The 17,050-nt window shown below is 46.9% G+C and overlaps 1 protein-coding gene across 1 annotated transcript in view; it reads right to left on the minus strand.

Annotated features, from left to right (window-relative positions):
• DOCK5 (dedicator of cytokinesis 5) overlaps positions 1-17,050 on the minus strand; it is a 1,209,967-nt gene that overhangs the window by 730,507 nt on the left and 462,410 nt on the right. Inside the window, exon 14 of the mRNA XM_069617597.1 lies at positions 7,135-7,259. Within this exon, the coding sequence (XP_069473698.1) occupies positions 7,135-7,259 (125 nt within the window). The remainder of the gene's footprint in view (positions 1-7,134; positions 7,260-17,050) is intronic.

Here is a 17,050-nt window from a genome sequence, read left to right on the forward strand (position 1 = left end):
AAGTATAAAGTACCCGAGGAGTTGAGTTGAAAGTGAGATTTATTGTTTGTTTGTTTTATTATTTGCAATACGCAAGCCTTCCCTCGGTTAACAGTGCGCAGCATTTACATGAGATTGCGAAACTTAGTTACAGCAACAAAAATATATACATACACATATTCACAAGGTCAGCGATATGAGGTGAATAGAGAGAGAAGTCAAAGATGACACCCATGATGTTCGCCACCCAGGATGGTGAAGGGAGGGGTTAGGGTTAGCATACTTTGTATGCACACTGTACAATAACATTATTTTCAAAAAGACAATCAGATTACAAGCATTTAAACCGGGATTTGTACTTCTCAACAAGCTCTGCTTTGGGCGGACATGGCACAGTGGCAATGTTTCGTGGCAATGCATCAGTGCTGTGCACAGAAACGCTCAAAATTCCATATCTGTGCTTCTCTAGTACAGTAACAATAAGGCCTTTAACAAAGTCAAACTCCATTTCCTCATATACTGGTTTCACCACCCATTTCTTACTTCTTTTTGCAAAGGCCGTAGTGTAGCGAGGCATCCCTACATTTCCCGTAGTCCTAGATTGTTCACGGCACACATTCTCGTTATGGGCCAAGACCGCTAGTAGAGTCCTATGTTTCATGCCCTGTATGCCGAAATGCAATCGCTTTGGCCTGTACTTTAGGCACATAGTGGAACACCTCCAAACCTCCTGTGAGACAGAATTCTGTCAGTCCCCTCAAATCTCTTGATAGAGTTGTATCGAAAACAATCTTCTCAATGGCTTTGTGTGTCGGTGAAGATGGAATCAACCACTTCTTCCGTTCCTTCTCTGTGGACAAAGGGCCATGTTCACATTGGTGTAAATGTTGCTTTTCTGTCCAGCGGTGAACGTTGGTACAGTGGTGCATCAGTGACTGCCATTTTTCAAGTAGGATTTACACTGACCCTTCACAAGATTTGGAGCTCCACCAAAGATGGTTGCTGATAGACTGGGACCACTGTGAAATACTTTCCAAACCTTTTTTTTCCCTGCAGCCGAGATTTTCTTATTGATTGATTTAGCAAGATGCCATACGTCAAATTGATATTTAATATGTGGGAACTGCTCTCTCATTGTCTTTGCAATTGAGACGTGTCTGTCCATGGCTATGAGGTCGATGTCCATTCCCCTCGATTATAGACATTCCAATGATTTTATGAATCCTAGTTTCTCCATGGCCACTGAGGATGTACATTGAGACACTTGCACGACCACCGAACTCACAATTTTTTTACTATCCATGTCCTGAAAGTGGTAGGTGCAGTACTTGGCAGAAAATCCAGGGCTGTCGCACTGTCCATCGCCAGCTAGCCTGAATCGTTTGCCTTCGAATGTATTTGCTAGAGACAATTGTTCAATTTTCCAAGCATCACTAATGGCCAGAAATAGATAATCATGTTGGAATTTGTAGTACTGCGTTTTAGAAATGAAATGGAGTCCCACAAACTGAAAGAAAGACTAACTTTCTAAAACTGGACCCACTAAAAAGTGAGGCAGCTGTACACAGATTGCCTGATGGCAGTTTCCCCAGCATCGGTTGTGCAGACCATGAGAACGTATGATTTAATCTACAGGCGGCATGTATTTTGACATTACTGCCTTGTTTTTGACGAGTCACATGAATCAATGGCTTCCCACATACTTCCTCTCCAAATGAATGCCCACATTTCAGCATACTTATAATAACCATCAAACAACTGTCGAATACTATGTATTTGCCCTCTTTCATTAGACTGTCATCTGGCGTCAAAGTTGTTTCGGACTGTATCGTTGAGGACATATCACAATTGAAAGAAATATCACTGATATTAAGTTCTGATGCGTCGTGAATGCTGCTGCTGGTTCATTCTCTGTCATTTCAACATCTGTTACTTCAACATTGATGGGAGAACACAACAATGTCAACAGCTTTTTGGGTAGCAATTTTTTGGCGGGTGTAGGTTGTGTGAATTGATCTGCGACTACTTCAGAGCTATCTTCAATACATTCAGTATTATCTTCTTGTGGTGGTGCGGTCACACTGTAGCAATGGTCCAATAAAACTTTACTGGATTCTCTGGACGCATTCATTTCATGTTCTGGCCATTGGACATAAGCATCTCGAGTCAACACGCCGCGTCTGAATTAATAGTTCCTCCATATTGTAAATGGTCTGGCAAGCAACATCTCTCATTCGCGTCACTGTCTGTGTATGTATAGTTCGTACACCCACGGGTAACTAGAGGACAGATTGGAAAAGGGGTGTTCAGTTTAAACACATGATAAAGTATAGTACAATTGACAGGAAAAAAAAAAAAACTTAATATAGTCCCCAGCACAAACCAATTTCTAAAATTATGAACTGTTTGTAACTAACCTTATTTGTGTTTCTTTCCTTTGCAACTTTCTTGACTCGAACTTCAACATCTGCACGCTGTTGCTCCAATTCGTTTCTGCATGTCTTCCCTTCCTCTTGCGCTGCAACGACTATATTTTCTGTATCCGCATAGACAGCACGGAATGACGCTCCATCGACTCCCTGAAACATAGTACTTTCATTACTATGTACAATATTGAAAACATAAAACACACATGTGGACGAACACACAGGTACATCTCATATTGAAAACATAAAACACACATGTGGACGAACACACAGGTACATCTCACTATCTAAACACAAATTAAACATTGTGTAGAACAATCAAACGAAAAGTATTCGAGCTCTGATGATCTAGTTCGATGGAACTGTCAGTATCCATACCTCTGGCTCCGCATGGACTGCCATGAATGATTGTATTGGAGAGGAGGCATCAGCAATTCCCTGAAACACAGTACTTGCGTTAGTATGGTGTTCAATATTGTAAGCATAACACACACTTGGGGGTCGACGGCACAGGTACATATAAAGAGATAACCACAAATGATGCATTGTCTAAAAGAATCAATGGATAGCTAAATATGAACCGATTTAATCGACTTATTTCTCCGATTTATTTACATCTGCATCATCTAAATGGGATGTTGTGATTGTAGTGGAAGCTCCGTCGTCTCCCTGAAACACAGTACTTGCGTTAATAGGGAAGAAAGTATAGCAAATGGAATCACGTTATATGATCACGCTTGATGGAGCTGTCAGTATCCATATCTCGCGCTGCTGAAGAATATCTAGGGATGTTGTAAATGTAGTGCGCACTTCCGAAAGCTGTTGTGCCGATTCGTATATGCAAGGTCCTGCTTCCACTTCCCCTGGAATTACTTGAATGTCAGGCTCTGCATCAAGTGCAGGGGTTGACGCTCCATCAACTGCCTGATTCATAGTACTTGCATTAGTAAGGATTACAATATTGAAAACATAACACACTTGGGGTCGACTGCACAGGTACATATCAATGGCTAACCACGAATGAAACATTGTGTAGAACAATCAAACGACAAGTGTTCCAGCTCTGATGATCTAGTTCGATGGCCTGTCAGTCTCCATACCTCCTGCTGCTGAAGAACATCTAGGGATGTTGTCAATGTGGTGGACGCTTCAGCATCTCCCTGAAAGACAATACTTGCATTAGTATGGATAACACTAATTATAACTGAAAACAAACGCCAGTGGACGATAACTAAGGTGTATATCAATTGGAAAGCTTTAACCAAACATTCAGTAAAATAATTACACGATACATAAAAACTATTACTTGACATGCATAAAACAAGTCTTTAGCGGAATAGCCAAGTAGGATTACCCGTTACATGCTAGAAGTGGTTGATAACTGCGAGCACGTCACGGATTTAGAATGTTCTTGCTTCAGATTCAAGGGATAGTCAAGCAGTTGTAAAGGTAAATTATTGTTTGACAATGAAATGCCAATATTTAAAATTGCCATGTAAGGAGACAGAATACTTGAGAGTAATGCCATTGAAAATGCTCAATATAGCACAGTTCCCTGTGCCCATATATAGATTTCGTTTGTGGGTTATGAAATCTAAAGAATATATTGATAAATGTCATTATTCAAAAAGCTATACACTCATATCAATGTCGAAAGTATTACAAGGGACACAACACTGAAAATATCAATTAATCCATTCGGCTACCTACACACTACCGCAAGGCCTAAAGCTAAATCCGGACACTTGACTCACCAGTGGCGGAATGTGGACGAATAGAGTGGGAATAGCGTTTGCGATTATTTTTCGTGTCGTTCGCAGTTTATTCTTCTTTGTTACCCAAGATGTGGCGTACATGTTCAAGGAAAAGTGCCGGTTGCAGATGCGGTACCGATCACCCCTCTTGTCCTCTAAGACTTGTTGGACTCTACTTTCCAGCTCAACCAGTGGATATCCGCAATGTCTGTCCCATTCTCTTATTCGATCAACAGTTTTCGGGAATATATGCACTGTAGTGCCTTCAGATTTAGCATGGGTCTTCGAAGGGCAACCGCTAATTGAACAGGCAGGCATTGTTGAAAATTCTGAAAAGTAAATATCGACATTATTATACAATCTTGATGAATAAAAATGTGATACAAAAGTAAATGAACCATACAATGTTCAATGCAAAGTTTGTTTTGGTTGTCGGAACTATACCAGTTCATCATGTGCGGCTTAGTATTTGCATAAGTTGCAGAAATTTATAAATGATCTGACTAAACTCTGAGCATGTGACTCGTCCCTTGGATGTTCTGTCTTGCACGAGAAGGAAACATGCTTACATTATAGACTGGACCCCCGAAGGATGCAATTCGATGACAATTGACACAGATGAAAATAAATAGATCTATTGATAGCATAAAAATTGAAACTCAAGTCAATAGCAATGGGACCAATGAACATAGCACTATTGAGTACTCTACTCGCAAATAGATAGAAATTTAAAAATCAACGAAATATGACTAGGATACATGGCCTTACCTTTACCAACAAACAGTTGGATTCAGCAAGCTGAGCAGTATGTTGCAGGAGAACAGGTAGTTGGCCACAGGTAGCACACTGACGAGTTTGCTCGAAGCGGTCACAGAAGTTCACGGATAGCACGACGACGAGCAGATTAGCATAGATCTCAGTGGTTCTCAGGTAGCACTTTCAGGAGTTGACTTGCAAAGCACAAAGATGTTCTCATGAGACATATCAAGTGGTTTATAAAGTATTAGAAACGGGGGTGTGTTTGTGAATGAATGACGTGTGTATGTCGTGGTATTATGTGGGGTGCAGGGGGGCGGCCTGCATCAGGCTTGGCCTGCCTGGAGACATGGGGTCTGAGGAGGCCATGTGAGCGATGGCCCCTGGGCATGGGATACCTTTTGAAGTGTACATGGTGTTTGGCACCTTGGCCGTTATCGCCCCTGACAGCACACCATGGCAGCGCTCATCCCCGGGTGCAAACTGCCTTTGATGGGGGGGGGGGGGGGGTGGATGGATCGGCCGGTGGGCGTGCAGACAAGGCACAGGAAGACTGCTGATTGGAGACATACTTGATTCATTTAAAAAATCGAAACAACCGCTGTTAAAATATATGTGGTGTTTTATTTTGTATCTTATTTTGATGGCACAAAAATACAAGACTTTACACATTGTACAGGTCAGGTTACAGCACAGCTAGGGAAAATCCCCTGCACTGACCGCTGTCACTGGGGAAAGTTTGTTTTATGGCACGAATGGCACAGACGGGTATTACTCTTCGAACGCGGTGTCCAAGCCTCCCGTAAAGCCACCGTGTAAAGGAACTATAGGCCACCAGTCTGTACCACCTGTGAAAAAGAATGAAACAAACTGTTTTTAAATTACCAAGATAAGTTTAATAAACGTTTGTTGTCAATGACAATTCTTGTAACGACTTTCATGCATTACAATGATATGTAGATGTAATTTTGGATATAGAAGACGACCATGAAATAGTAGTGGCATCACAAGCAGAGTATACTTACTCGTTACTCGGATTACGAGGACGAACAGTTGTGCGAAGTTCGTGCATAAGAACCATCATTATCCTCAACACGGACCGCGTGAGGCAGGCTGCCCTGAAGTCTGGCAGCTCGGTGATGCATTGCGGCCGTGGATCGCCTTCCGAAATGTAGGCCACGCATCCCGAGTTTTCACAGCAGGAGCAGTTCTTGTCCTCAGTTGGCATTAGCTTGCACCGATTGCATGTGCACCAGGTGGAAACACCGTTCATGCGACTAGGTCCAGGGTCTTCATCCGTTGATTCATCCTGCCAACTGCCGTCCAAAGCCCCATCGTTTTCGCAGGTTTCCCTTTCCAGTAGTTCCTCCTCGGTATACTCGGGATCGTACATGTAGGGCATTATTGTAGCCATTGTGTGGTAAACAAACTAAAATAATTTATAGCGATGGTACAGGTGTTCACACGGGCTACAAGCAACGAAGGTAGCTGACCAGAGCACAGAAACGAGTCACAGAATACTCAAAGAAATACAATGAGAGGAATGGAATCGAAAATCTGCTGCTGTGTGTTGTGAAACGGTCTGTTTATACTTATTGAGGAAAGAGGCGTCCTTCCATTTCCATGGCGACACGTCATTAGCTGAAGCGCAGCGATTGTTGACACGAGACGTGCTTTGGCGTTGTGAAATGGGCGGTACACGTCTGCTGATGACAGGCTCAGAGGCAGGGGATATGATTTAGTGCCACAAAAGCAGGTCAGCCAGAGCGATGGGGCAAGTGATAGGATTATCACAAAATGGCAGCTCCCTGATGCCTATTTTCACGTGCGTTTAATGGACGAAAACTCTGGTAAGGTCAATAGGAAATTTTTCTAAAACCGAGCGACTTAGGCTTAAAAACACATGGCCGACCCGTCGGGACAATAACATTTTTTGACCAAACCATTCCTTTAAGGTGAGAACCTAACCCAACAAAACCCCTTAATGTACCTGCAACTAAAGTTCTTTCCTTGGATATACACATACACTTGAAGTGGCAATCCTACAACCATTCTCCCTCCCACCCCCCGCATTACAATGACTAGTTTACAAATCAAACTCATAGCTCTAAGAGTGACATTTTACATTTGCAGTGCTGAAGCAAACATTTCATAGACGTACAAAGACGGTGTGTGGAGGGAAAAACTGGCCCTCACCCTCTCCCATGGAAAGGCTGTACCTCTTGAATTCCACCTTCTTCGTCATAGACAGACATGGTGACCTCTACATTTTTTGGCGTCTTCTTCTTCCCTTTGTCAAACTCTCCCTGGACCAAGGTGATGTAGATATCATTGCGAACGTCACCTTTAACAACAATGGACATTGTATGGTTAGTCAAGAGAAACAGGAACCATTGTCATCAGCAACTTCAACTGCCCTATCGCACAGTCTGCATTCCAGATAGGTGCAAAGTTTTCAGTAGACTATGACCGATACTAGCAATTGTGTCTTTTAGTCAAGGATCAGGGTTTCCTGCCAAGGACACTTTAAACAGCTCTTGGAATTCCAATCTAATTCCAATCTTATTGATCTGAATGAGAACGAATTAGTATAGAGACAGTACTACAACACACATGCAACTCACATGGCGCTGATATCACCACTCATCGTCAAATAAGCCCAACACATCCTTCAACGACAACTTCACTTGCCTGTTCACTACTTTATCCTTCACATATGCCCAAAAATGTCTTCCTTGGGGACTGAAACCTCTAAGGCAACATTGCTGCCAAAACAAAGGAAGCACTACACAAACATCTGGACACAAACTCACCCACACAAAACTAGCCCCAATCATAACAAAGGCAACATCCGGGTCATTACACAGCCTTACAAACCTTCCACTATAATCGCTCCAATATAAAACCTCCATATCTCTTGTTACGGCAGTTTTTGTATCACCCTTTATTGGAGATGCTACAACCACTAACCCTAGGGGGAAGGCTAGCGCACCTGACAAGAAAGGGAAGCCAAACCTCTCTTGGTGTAGGTAATGTGGTCAAAGCAACAAGGCTTAACTCTCAGTTAGGGGTAGTAGGTCGATATAGAGGTGTAATTATTCTACGCACTTAATTCTAGAAAATACACTACTCCAATACACTGAAAAACAAATCCTATAATAAAGTAACAGATATAAAACTATCAGATCATATACATAGTATGGGGATTAATATACAGTATTAAAACAATACCAACATATTATAAAAAATAGTAAAGTCTGTACAAGGACTCTCCTAACCTCTGTTTTTTATATGTGGAACCTTTAAAAAACACACACACACACACACACACACACACACACACACACACACACACACACACACACACACACACACACACACACACTTCCCCCAGGGATAAAAGGTGGAGCAATACAGCACAGTACAAGCAAGGCAGACCGCACAACGAGACCGCTATCCAGGGCCGGCAGTTCAATAGGAGGAGAAAGGCAGCGAATATCGAGAGGCTGTCAAGGAGAGACACGACCTTGCCCTTTTTGACACAGTCCCACAAAACCTCTGCAGAGGGAAGCGTAAGGACAATAGCCCAAGTGTGCTGCAACAGATGTCGACAGTACATGGAGTGTGGTGACGCTGATAAGTCGGAGTGAGGGGGGGGGGGGGACTTCTGCTACAGTGGTACTGACCTTGACTCCAGTTACGAGGAAAGCCAAGCGGTTCATCACAGCCGGTGAGTCGAGGGGAGAACCGATAAGAGCCAGGCTGTGGTGAATTAAAGTTGCAAAATGGCAGGTTGTACCAAGTTCAAAGAAATGTTAAAGTGTTAAAGGGAGACCAGCTGCAGAGGGAACTGGCACCACATGAGTGCTAACCCAAGAGACTCTGGTCGATCCCCCTCAGTGAAACCACAGATACCAGAAGGTCGTAGGAGAGCCACCAAGATAGGTCAAAGTGGTCAGACAGCAGGTCAAGCAAAATCCCTGTACAGTTGAAAAACTTTGACCTAAGAACTGTAGAAAAAGTAAGGGAAGTGAATCCCACAATCATTGAAAGCAAAGTGAAAGTGAACCTGGCAAAAGTGAACCCGGAAAAGGGATGCTAACAAAGTGGCAACAGTGAACCTGACTGAGGGATGACAATAAAGAAGGGGCAAAGTCTAAAGTCCAAATAAACAGTGTGTTGACAAAGGTGAACCCGGTTGAGGGATGTCCACTGGAACTGTTTAAAAGGACATTAAGATTAATGAAAGGAGGAAAAGCCATAGTGAACCGAACCCAGAGGAGGGAGGACAAAAGTAAAGGGGGCTCAGTGCCTGGAAGAGGGGGATCCAGGGGTGAACCCAACACCCAGCAAACATTGGAAACTGAACTGCATTTGTTTGTTGAAGGAACTTTTGTTTTGTTTGTTGATAACATCAGCCCCTCGAAGGCAAGAGACTTTCAAGAGAAACAAGACTTGGCCATCGACGACCCTGTCAGCTGCAAGCTGAACTGTCATCTTGTGCTGGGAAAGCTCGAGAGTGTACTGTGCTCCAAGATCCTACCTTACCCATTACTCAAAACGTGGCTAAGGAAGACCCAAGCTAGCGTATCCTCACATATTATTTGTGAACACTTTTCTTGAAAACTATCCCACACTCTTTATGTATTAGCTGTAAGGTTTGGCAATAGGTTTCTTAGTATAGGCCCTCTTTATTTTATTTTTTAAACTTTTCTTTATTGACAAGAAGCAGTGACTGGCGCATTAAACATTACAACAACAGCTCATGTTACATATTTAAAGCATAGATAACAATGCAAAGTCTCTACAGCAGACCGCGTACATTCATAGGAGCAGAGTAGATACGGCAAGTCCATTTACAGTTCACAGCTCAGCCTGCCCAGTCGGCTGCTCAGGTGATGGGGGAGAAGACAGAAGCTCTAGGTCCGCCCGGCTGTTCAGATAGCTGCAAAACTCTGTCCACACATTTTTGGGGCGAGCCTTCACAGGCAGCGTGTTAATATAGTCCTCTTCACACATCTGTGTCCAGGTAAGAGCCTTTAACCACATCTCCAGTGAAGGGGGGACCGCCGCTTCCAGCACTGCAGAATGCATTTCTTAGCCACTATCGCCCCCACATTCAGGAATTTAGCGACACGCCTTGCCTCAGTCCACTCCCACATCCCAAACAATAGAGCAAGGGGGTCAGGGTCGATCCGGAAACCCACCATCTCTGAGAGGGCCCCAAGTACAGCCTCCCAGAATGGGGCCAGTGCCCCGCAGGACCAGAACATGTGGGCGTGGTCTGCATCAGTGGACCTGCACCTCCGGCATTGGTGGGGTGATCACGTGCAAACCTCCCAACCGCATGAGGGGTATAATACAGGCGATTAAGTAACTTGTATTGCACACATCTGAATCTAGTGTTGAGGGAGAACTTGCCTGTGTGTATGCACATTTTTGCCCACATACCATCAGTGATGTCCAATCCCAGCTCCCGGCTCCATGCGCCCCGGATCGTATGGGGAGGTTCTACAGCTTGTGCCATCAGCATTTTATACAGGGTAGACACTATGCCCCCGCCACCAGCGGAGTTGGCGGTGTAGGAGATCTCGGGGGACTCGGGGGGGGGGGGGGGGGGGTTCGTCTGAATATGAGGGCCACAAGTCTTGGACTGCCGCTCTAAGTCTAAAGTATTGCAGCAACTCAAGAGAGGACTTAGAGTGCCCTGGCCTCCATGTCTGTGGGGTGATGAATTTCCCCTCGGGGAACAAGTCGGATAGTGAGTGATATCCCAGGTCCAGCCAGTGACGCATAAGGAGCTTATCATGCGTGGGGGCAAGGCCCGGAAATGACCACAAGGGTAGCCATTTGTAGTACAGAGGAGCTTCAGAGCGGCTAGTAGACCCTGTTTCCACGCCCTGATAGTGGTGGCCACTGGGTCGGCCGAGGCATCCGAGTGATATGAATGGAAGAGGATCAGGGACATGACATTCACCTCCTCAGTCGCGAGGATCTCAAGCTTAACGTGCGGGGGAGGGTCCTGGTATCGGTACCAGTGTGTAGCGTGCTGAGCTTGTGCGGCTATCCAATACTAGGTTAGGTCCGGTGCATTGAAGCCCCCTTTGTCATAAGGTAATGTCATATGTTGCCACTTCCTACGCACGGCACCAAAGTGCCATAGAAAGCGGGAACACCCCGCATGCAGGTCCGCAAAGTATTGTTTTCCGGGCCAGAGTGGAACATTAGCAAATATGTATAGGAGTTTTGGAACTATGACCATTTTGATTAGCGATAGTCTCCCTGATAGTGAGAGAGGCAGGTTACACCATCTCTTCATCCTGGCTTCAGCATATTGCGCGGCAGCCACATAGTTATCAGCCAGCAAAGAGGATTTTGAGAGGGATACCTGGACCCCCAGGTACATGATACCCCCGGGGGACCACTTGAGCGGGTATTCGCATGTCGGTTGGGGGGTTGTGGGCGTGAGGGGGAAGATTTCTGATTTGGTGTAATTTATGGTGAAGCCCGAGAATGTACCAATTTTAATTATTTCACGGATGATTGGGTCTAGATGGACCGAGGGGTCCCTGATGTACAGAAGTACATCGTCCGCGTATAGTGATATAATTTCGGGGGTATCCCGTAGGCGTATCCCTATGCGAATATGATTGTCCCGTTCACTATCCGCCATGGGCTCGATAGCCATCGCAAACAGTAGGGGGGAGAATGGGCATCCCTGACGTGTCCCTCTGTGGAGGGTGAAGGACGCTGACAGATGAGAGTTAACCAGGACCTTGGCCACGGGGTTGGTATATAGCAGTTTAATGTAGGACAACATGAGTGGGCCGATCCCCATCTTCACAAGCACCGCCCACAGGTATTGCCATGAAACCATGTCGAACACCTAGTGTCACAGCAACCGCGTTGGCCTTGGGGTCAATCCTAGAGATGACATTAACAGTCGCCGAATGTTTAAGGCAGTGGAGCGGGCGGGGACCAAACCACTTTGGTCCGGTTGGATCAGGTATTTCATGATGGGGAGAAACCTATTTGCTATGATATTGGCGAAAATTTTTGTCCCGGTGTTCATGAGGGACAGAGGTCTATAGGATCTGCATTCATCGAGAGGCTTACCTGGTTTGGGGAGCACGGTGATGACAGCCTCACGCAGGGACAGGGGGAGGATAGCAAGGCGTAGCGACTCTTTCCACACCTTGTGCAATCGCGGGGCCAGTAGGGCGACATATTCCTGATTAAATTCGGCGGTAAGGCCGTCTGGACCGTGAGCTTTCCCCTAAGGGAGGGCCGAGATGACCGCAGCGATTTCATCAAGAGTGAAGGGTGTGTCTAATTGTTCTTTGGTGGCCTGAGATATAAGGGACATGGGGATGCGATCAAGGAGGAGATCCAGATCCTGTGGGCTGTGCTCGAGTTGCCAAGAGTAGGGGGCTGCATAGAAATCTGCAAAGGTCTTAAGAATGGGTTGGTCGGACCACTGCCGCACTCCGTTCTTGTCGATAATGCTATCAATCCGGGCTTTGCCCCCCTCGATCCGGGCCAGTCGGGCTAGAGTTCGACCTGGCCTTTCTCCTTCGCCATACTTCCGAGCCGCAATGGGTCGGTCGTAGTATCTTATCTCGCTGAGGGCGAGGGCCTCAAATGTGTCCAGTTCCGTTCGTATCTGTGCCAACTTGGGAGGGGAAGGGGCGGAAGCGTACTCGCGCTCCAGTTCCTTGAGCTTGGTCTCAGAGCGTTTTAAGGAGTTCCTAATATCCTTCAGGACCCCAGCTTCCCTGGAGATGCACATACCCCTAATGAAAACCTTGAATGCCTCCCAGCAAACCCCATCTGTTGTGTCGTGGCGTTTGTTGTTATCAAAAAACGAGGTGATGTCTGCAAGGATGTCGGCCCTGAAGACTATATCCTGTAGTGCCTCTGACTTAAAGCGCCAATTGGAGTGGCAGGGTAGGGTAAGCTGCAGGGTTATGTCAAGTGTGACCGGGGAGTGATCGGAAAGCGTGCGCGGCAGTATCTGCATGTCGAGAGTGTTCCCAATGAGCCCAGCTGACAGAAGGAAGAGATCAATTCTGGAATGTCATGCACCGAAGAGTAGAATGTAAACTCTTTAGTCAGCAGGTGGAGCGCTCTCCAGGCGTCGACCAGACCCTCAGAGACCATGTGGCCGTGGAGCCGGCGAGCGGCTCTGGACAGTATTCTGGGAGCAACGCCTGATCTGTCCAACTCTGAGTCTGGTAATAGATTCATGCCCCCCCCCCAGATGATCGGGACCCCAACATATCTTTGGAGCAGGACATTGATGTCATCAAAGAACTCAGGTGCATCTATGTTTCGCGGCATATGTGTTAACCAGAAGGCATTCTGTATTAGCGAGCAGACAGTGGAGGATCACATATCTCCCCTCTTGATCTATGACTAGTGCGGAGGGAAAATTCCACGGACTTATGAATTAATGTGAGGACACCCCTGGATTGGGAGGAGTAAACCGTGTAATATTTGTTGGGGCCCCATGCCGTAGCGAGAGAGGACAAAAGGTGTGCAAGGGCGTGGGTTTCTTGCAAGAGGAGTATCTTGACCCCATGCTTTTGGGCGTACGCAGTTATCCTGCGGGCCTTCGTGAAGTTGCTAAGCCCTCTGATATTCCAAGACATTAGCCTGACAGACATTTTGTGGTTTTCAGGGGACATCCCAGCAACGGGTGGCATTGTTTGTTGAACATGCGTTGGCTATGAATGCAATGGCACGTTGCCTCGCGCCCAGAGCCACTACTACCTTGCCATTTTTGTTATAACATCCCACAACTGTACCCCACCCTCCCTCACTGCCCCTCCCGACACAGCATGCTCTGAAACCCACCCGAAGATCTAATGCGAGCATGCCAAGCCCAACAGGGCAACACTCGCTTGTATGCCCAACTGGGGCGGAACAAGTAATAATAAAACGCCAACCTCTGCATTGCAACTGCAGCGCGGGTCGCTGCTGCCGTGAACCCGACTTAAATGAGTGATCGGTGCAAAGACACCGTAGATCGTACAGCGGTATCACATGTTAAGTTTACAGGAGATATTTCAACAAGGTACTAATAGCAATGGATATACAAGAAATAGGATCCATGAGTTCAGCAAGAAAATGTCAAGTGTGCCGGTGATAGAGGGAAGCCCACATACAGGGGTCATGACGGGCCTCCTCAGCCATCGGCCAATGGCTCGTCCACCTGGCCTGGGGGGGGAATATGGGCTTCAATGAATTTCACCGCCTCCTCAGGGACAGTGAAGAAGTATAGCTTATTGCAGTGGGTGAGCTTTAGCCTTGCAGGGAACAGCATGGCGTATTCCACTTTCCGTTTTCTGAGGAGCTTTTTCACACCGTTGAACTGCCTGCGCTCCATTTGAACATTAACAGAAAAGTCGGGGAAGATTCGGATGGTCTGAGACTCCAGTTTCAGTTCACCCCTCTCCCGGGCCAAGCGCAATATGTGATCCCTATCCCTGAAGCTGTGGACCTTGGCAATATTTGGCCGTGGGAAATCGCCCGGCCTAGGGCGGGGGCCAACGCTCGGTGTGCGCGTTCAATTGTGAAGAATGGAGAGAGTTGAGGATTGCCCAAAAGGTCTCAAGAGATTTTCAACGGCTAGTTCCATTTTGCCTTTGAGGGCCGTCTCCGGGACCCCCACAATGCGAATATTGTTCCTGCGGGATCTAGAATCTAAGTCGTTGCACTTCGCCACACTAGCATTGATATCATCCAATTTTTCATGGAATGACGAAAAGTTATTTGCCATATTTTCCATTAATGTTGTGAGGTCCGGCTGAGGGGGACATGAGGGTGCGTCTGGATCGTCTTGAGACAGGGCTGCTCCCGACTGTTCCTGTCTAGCAAGTGTTTTGGCATATTTGTCCATTGCCCCCGCTTCGTTGGCCCCGCGTGCTTTGCCGGACATATTTGAGGGCACGCCGAGACCCGGCAGGGCAGCCTTTGTAGGATGTTGGTACTGGGGTCCCGGGCTCTCAGGGATCGGTAGGGGTTAGGGGGGCCTCAACCTCCCGTTCAACACAGGACCGACCGCTGTATAGGTCAGTGCGTAGCAATCTAGGCCCCCAACTCCTCACCTGCAAGTGTCAGCGTCCAGCAGAGGATGTAGGAGGCAGTCAGAGCGGCCCCCCAAAGGCAGCAGGGCCACCCCAACCGCCACCGCGGGGGAGACGCCAGGGGAATCCGGCCCGGTGTGTAGTCAATCCGTCAGCTGCAGGAGTGATGTCGCCGTCGAGGTTGCTCCACCGATGGCAGGCCGGAGAAGGGAGCCGCAAACACAGGTAGGCCCCGCAGCAGGGGGAGCGGGTCCGGGGAAGTAAATGCCGCCCAGAGGCCCACCGCTCCAAGCGGCAGCACACCGCACAGGTAGGCGAAGGAGCAAGTAATCAGTCAGCGCCAGGGGGCAGACCCGCGCAGGAAACAGGGGGGGGGGGGTCGGGCCGCAGCTGGAATACGCGGCCCAGGAGGCCTCAGTCGCCCGGCACCCAGCGCGGGAGCGGAGCGGCACCGGAGCTCCAATTTTCGCCCCGAAAGCGACCAAAATGTTGTTCAGTCGGTAAGCAGCACAATGCCCACGGTCTCGGCTCTGGATGATGCAGGGAACCGCTGATTCAGACGGATATTCAGCTGTCAGGCCACCGAGCAAGAGAGCTCAACAGCGCCCCCGAAGACCCTTTTTATTTGACACAATAGCACTAGGATTGCCTTTTTTTCCATTTGATGGTCGATACTTGCTCCCATCTTAGATTTAGTTTTAGATTAGGCATTTTTCCAACCTGCATACAGTTTAATAAACACCCATGAACTGTGATCACTTGCGTCTGTCTTTACTGTTGCCACCATGAGTTACTTACTACGTACAGTCCAATGGAAGACATTCATATGGAGTCTACAAAAAACAACAACAAAAAAACAAAAACAACAAAAATAAATCACACAAGTTAAATACAAAAAATATCTAACTTAGTCCCCAAGGGGATCCAGGAAGAAAGTCAGGGGCAGGCAAGTACCCCAGAGTAAAATTTAGAAGAATTCCAAGTAGGTTCAGTGTTTCCTTGGTAGAATGTTGCTGGGCAACCAGCTTTAATGGAGGTATGTTTGACCCCACTAAATGGCTTTTCCACCGGTGCAGTTTCAGGATTGGGTTCTCTAGGACTGAACTCTGGGTCAACAAAGTCCCAAGCAACCCAGGAAAGAAACAATGGCTCTTTTCTAGGACATTATCTTCCAACCAGGTGTGAAAAGTCCAGCGAGGAAGACTTCAGAAAGAAGCAGAAGCATGAGGAAACGGCTCCCAGTAGCATGGTGAAAAAAGGAAGGCAGAAGCACATCAGCAAACAATCACAGGACTGATGCAATGGCGGACATCCTCGGATATCCCAAGCAGAATATCTGGTGGGTAGTTTAAGCTTCTGCCATCTTCTAGATTTCTGCTGCAAACCACAGCCAATCAGAAGATGCTGGCAGTGGTCAAACCTCCCAGAAACAGTTCTACTCAACTCAGCCATTGTGGGAAGACATCAAGTGCCTTGAGGGGGCAAGAAATGGGGCTCCAGAGGCACGAAAACCCAAACTGGGACATGCCCAAAATTGCCATGTAAGCGTTACAAAAAAGCAAAAAGGACAAGAATCGCAGCAAAAATCTCCTCCAGCATGTCGGCAGACCTGCTTCCTCTTCATTGCAGTACAGGAAACCAAGAGAGAGGGGCAGCACAGAACCTAAATACCCCTGCAAAGGGGGACTGAAACCAGGCCAACCAACGAGCCAATCACAAAAAGGGGTTGGTGGCAGAGGACTAGATGACCAACCACACTGTTCGGTCAGAATGACTGTTACTGAGCATTAGCCACCCCCACAGAAAGTGAGAGGCATAGTCCAGGGACATATACTGGTCTAAACCATTTAGAACAAGTATGGATGCTGCTACAAATAGCCAACATGGTCAGAATGGCCATTTGAAGCCTACCTTAAAGATGATCACCTAGGCAAAGGAAAGCCCTTAAACACAAAATGGCAGAGAGCAGGACTTAATAAATAGCTATTGGCACCCCAATAGCTATCAAAAAGGCACAGTGGGCCGCCAATGCGCTAAAACTGCTTGC

Source organism: Ambystoma mexicanum, chromosome 10 (genome assembly GCF_040938575.1).
Source record: "Ambystoma mexicanum isolate Mex_15411 chromosome 10, UKY_AmexF1_1, whole genome shotgun sequence".
NCBI classification, from domain to species: Eukaryota; Metazoa; Chordata; class Amphibia; order Caudata; family Ambystomatidae; genus Ambystoma; species Ambystoma mexicanum.